The 4,642-nt window shown below is 42.7% G+C and overlaps 1 protein-coding gene across 1 annotated transcript; it reads right to left on the bottom strand.

Moving 5' to 3' along the window:
• Positions 1-551: 551 nt before the first annotated feature.
• Rps26 (ribosomal protein S26) lies at positions 552-3,042 on the bottom strand. Its single transcript, XM_026398472.2, has 4 exons — positions 2,823-3,042; positions 2,405-2,582; positions 1,238-1,368; positions 552-656 (listed from the first exon to the last, which is right to left on the bottom strand). Exons 1-4 carry the CDS (start codon positions 2,823-2,825, stop codon positions 621-623), a joined length of 348 nt encoding a protein of 115 aa, XP_026254257.1. The 5' UTR covers positions 2,826-3,042; the 3' UTR covers positions 552-620.
• Positions 3,043-4,642: the final 1,600 nt, after the last annotated feature.

A 4,642-nucleotide genomic window follows, 5' to 3' on the forward strand; every position in this document is an offset into this window, starting at 1 on the left:
CACTGAATTAATCACCACCATGCCTGGTGATTTTTCACAAGTTTCTTTGAAGCTATTTGTCGTAAGTTTCCAAATAAATAGTCCCCCCCACTAGGGATTATAACATCTGTTCCTTTTTTTTCCCCCCCAGTTCTGGGAATTTGAATCCAGGGACACTCTAGTACTAAGCTCCACACAGATTTTTTTTCTGAGACAGGGTTCACTAAATTACTGAAATCAGCCTTCTAGGTAGGCATCACAACTATATACTTTTACCAAAGAATCAAACCAAACCTAGGGCCTTATACATGCTAAACTCCCAGCTGCTTCCTCAATTTCAGGGTGCCAACTTAAACTTTTACAGGCTGAATTAACCTAATACTCACACACACATATATAGAAATCTAACATGGTTTAAACCTCCATGTTCCACACAGCTATGCAAAATTAGCAAGACCAAGTATTCAATAAAAAAGAATTATAAATTAAGGTTCCCTATGAAAACTGTGGTACTTGAATACACAGCATAAACACACATACACAAAGCCTACAGATACACTCAACATGCAGTATGAATTATAATTTCCATTTTATTTTTTTCCAGAAGATAGATTTTCTTCACTCATTAAGGATGCAGTTCCTTACATGGGCTTTGGTGGAGGTCGTGGGGCAGCACCCTGAAAGGAAAAAAAAAGAAATCAATCAAAAACCACGAATCTGGTGGCACACACCTGTAATCCCAGTGGCTGGGGAGGCTGAGGCAGGAGGATTGCAAGTTCAAAGCCAGCCTCAGCAAATGGCAAGGTGCCAAGCAACTCAGTAAGACCCTGTCTCTAAATAAAATACAAAATGGGGCTAGGGATATGGTTCAGTGGCCAAGGGCCCCTGAGCTCAATCCCCGGCAGCCCCCGCTGCGCAAAACAAACAAACAAACAAACAAAACCATGGATCTGAGATTAGAATATAGTTCTTCAGTGGCTGAGCACTTGCTTATCATGTACAAGGCCTCAGGTTCCTTCCCCAGAACAAAAACAAACAATAACCAAAAACCCCACATAAACAGTTGGTAGATATGGAAGGAGAACACACTATTCAACCCAAAAAATTCCTGAGAAGTATCTATGCCCTTTTATGAGTTTTAGGTGTGGGTCCCACCTGCCCTACCACAAAAGATCTTAATTTGATATTTCTCTGGCCCTCACTTATATTTTTATCCATAATTCCTCAAATGTACACATCCTTCTTTTAAAATACTCACAGCAGGTCTAAAACGAGGTGGGGGTGTCCGGTCCTTCCGGGCTTCACGAGATCGATTCCTGACTACCTTGCTGTGAATGGCACAACTCACACAGTAATGCAGCTTCACATACAGCTTGGGAAGCACATAAGCTGACAATAGGGGAGGAGGGAAAAACATCATTAGGTATTATATACCCACCTTATATTATTCTTTCTTGTTCATTCTATCAGTCAAAACTAAACCTATAGTTACGCATGGTGGCCTACACCTGTAACCCCAGCAACTTGGAAGCCTGAGGCAGGAGGATCACAAGTTCACTGGAGATTTAGCTCTGTGGTGGAGTACCCCAGGTTAAATCCACAGTACTAAACAAAGCAAAACAAGTATCAAAGCATATGTCAGACACATCCATGAAACTTTGTTGCTTCCAAAACTGTTCAGCTCTGGCACCTAAAAGCATAACTGTCAGTTTCACAAATGAATAACAATATCCCCTCCAAACCCATCTTGACACCATGGGAACCAAAATCACATCCTATTTACAAGTAATAAACCCAGAGTCCAGTTCCTTCAACAGCTTTATCAGCTGTAAAGCTAGCCTCCTTCTTATTGCCTAAGAAAGTAATTTGAGAGAAAAAAAGTTACATCACTATAAATACTAGTCTTCTTTCATCCCCTTCCCTACTCCCCTATACCGATGAGCTAAATCCCCAGCCTTTTAAAAAAAAAATCTGAAAATTACCCAAACTGATCATTAACTTAGCCTCCTCTTGCCTCTGTCCTCGGGGTCGCTTGGAGGCCAGGACACCCCACCTAGCCTGCTTCCATTCTTCAAATAAATCTTCGTGAAAATGACTCATTTGTACTTTTCTACAAGCATTTAAATGCTCTTCGCTAATTTAAGAATTGTTACATTCACTAGGATTGTCTACAGACGAGTTTCTGGAAATACAGGCAGTCACATCATGTAAACTTCGGAGTAAAACCAGGGCACTATCACAAAAAGGCATACTATGCTTCAAGCCAAAAACGAGAACAAATATACCATTGTCTTTTACCAACAACCTATAAAGAAATTCCCTAGAATACTCCAGAAATGCGCCAACAGAATCTGCAAAAGCGCAAGGTAGGGGAATAAGTTCAGGTACTAGACCCTTACACAATTAGTGCCAGTGGCTCACTTACCGTCGAAAACACTTGCTTCGGAAATGTCCCTGACGGCTGCCGCCTCCACGATGTTTCGAATGACGAACTTCTTAATGGCCTTGTCCTTGGGCACGCACCTGGCACAGTTCGTGCAACGAATAGGCTGCACATGCCCGCGGCCCTTTTTCGCACGACCATTATTCCTTCTTTTTTTGGTCTGTATCAGGAAAGAGATCCCATTAGGAATTAAGAGGGTGGAACTCAGAGTCAGCCATTTACGGGTTCCATTTCGTGCCGGCAGCCTAAAAAGGCGCCACTCAGGTTTCTCGAATTTCTAAATCCAAAATCATACGTCTCTCCTCCACCATGGCACTGGCTCTCAATTCCCCACAAACCCCAAATCTGCTCTTTTCAGCCTCCACCCGGAATCCCACGCTCACCACGCGCCACAACTCACCATCTTGGAAGCGAGGACCCGAGAGAGGAGGTGACATCCGGCCGGACCTCTTATATAGCGCAAGATCCCTACGCTCACGTGGGGAAAACCCGTAGTATCAAGAACGGAAAACCACTTCCAAAAATTTCTTCATTACTTAGCGTTTCCAAAGAAACCCAGAGGAGACAGAGGTTCCTAGGGTTTATTTATGCATGGAACAAGTTAACTTTGGGACTACTTAGCCTGCTGGCGGAAGAAAATTAGTGTTATAGGTTACGCGAGAAACATCGCGACACCGTAGGCCGGATGTTGTAAATTTGCGTCATGCGTCGCTAAGATCAACTTCCTCCCGGTGCTAGGCCCTAAAACGCTCTGCCAATTAGAGGGCAGAGGAAGAGAGATGTGTGTTGGGGATTGTAGTACAAAGCTGAGAGGTCTCGGCCCCACGTCCTTAGGCCGAAAGTGGCGCTGCATGCGTTTCTTTTTTCTTGTTCTTCACGGGTGCTTTGCTGAGCCACCTCACCATCCCTTTTTTAAAATGTTGAGACAGGGTCTTACTAAGTTTAGCCTCGCTAAAATGCTGAGGCTAGCTTCAAACTTGGAATTCTCCTGCCTCAACCTCCCGATTGTCTGGTATTACAGGTGTCACCAGTCCCGGCCCCTCATATTTCTTTTCTATGTCCTGCCACAAGACATAAAATTACGAAGTGGAAGACCTTGAAGGAAACAACATTTTGTGAATAAAAGACCGAAATGCGAGACAATTAACTAGAACATGTGTGCTGAAACTGTTTCTTTTTTGATTCTTGGGATTGAATCCAGAGGCACTTAAACACTGAGCCACATCCCCAATCCTTTTTATATTTTATTTTGAGACATGTCTAACTGAGTTGTTTAGGGCCTCGCTAAATTGCCAAAACTGGCTTTGAACTCAGGATTCTTCTGCCTCAGCCTCTCTAGGGATTATAGGTGTGCTTCACTGCACCCGAACTAGAACTGTTTCTTATCCGCCCTTTTAATCCTTGGATCTTTTTAGCACAGTGCCATGAATTGTAGTAGCTCTTTGTAAATACTAACCCATTTAACCCTCAATAAGTCTATAAGGTAGGCACTATTATTATCATCACTTTAAAGTTCGAAAATTTGGGCTGGGGATGTGGCTCAAGTGGTAGCGCGCTCGCCTGGCATGCGTTCGGCCCGGGTTTGATCCTCAGCACCACGTACAAACAAAGATGTTGTGTCTGCCGAAAACTAAAAAATAAATATTAAAAATTCTCTCTCTCTCTCTCTCTCTCTCTCTCTCTCTCTCTCTCTCTCTTCTCTCACACTCTCTTTAAAAAAAAAAAAAGTTTGAAAATTTGAAGTGCAAAATGACTAGATAACTTGTTCAGAATACACAGAGCTAGTAAGAGGTGTATTGGTGCCACTGTATTATGCTGTCTCTCAACTAGCAAACAAATGAGTGCAGGTAAAGGGTGGGTCAGAGATTTTTCATATTTTTGACCCGGACACATGGCAGAAGTGCATTTCTCATTGGTACCCAAACATAAACCCAAATATACATATATACAAGCCTCATGAAATAACACCCTTATGACATAAGGTGCACTGGTATGTTTTGTTCTCTATTTTATTTTAATAAATGCTGACCAAGACCTACAAAGATGATTTTGCCATTCCTTGGTGTAGTTCAATGGTAGAGTGCTCGCCTAGCATTCTGGAGGCCCTGGGTTGAATGCCCAGCATAGCAACAACAAAAACAAAAGGCTGAAACAGGAAGATAACAGCTTGTAGATCAACCTGGGCAATATAGTGAGACCCTGTCTCAAAATAAAAATGTG

This window comes from Urocitellus parryii, chromosome 5 (assembly GCF_045843805.1).
Source record: "Urocitellus parryii isolate mUroPar1 chromosome 5, mUroPar1.hap1, whole genome shotgun sequence".
Classification (NCBI taxonomy): domain Eukaryota; kingdom Metazoa; phylum Chordata; class Mammalia; order Rodentia; family Sciuridae; genus Urocitellus; species Urocitellus parryii.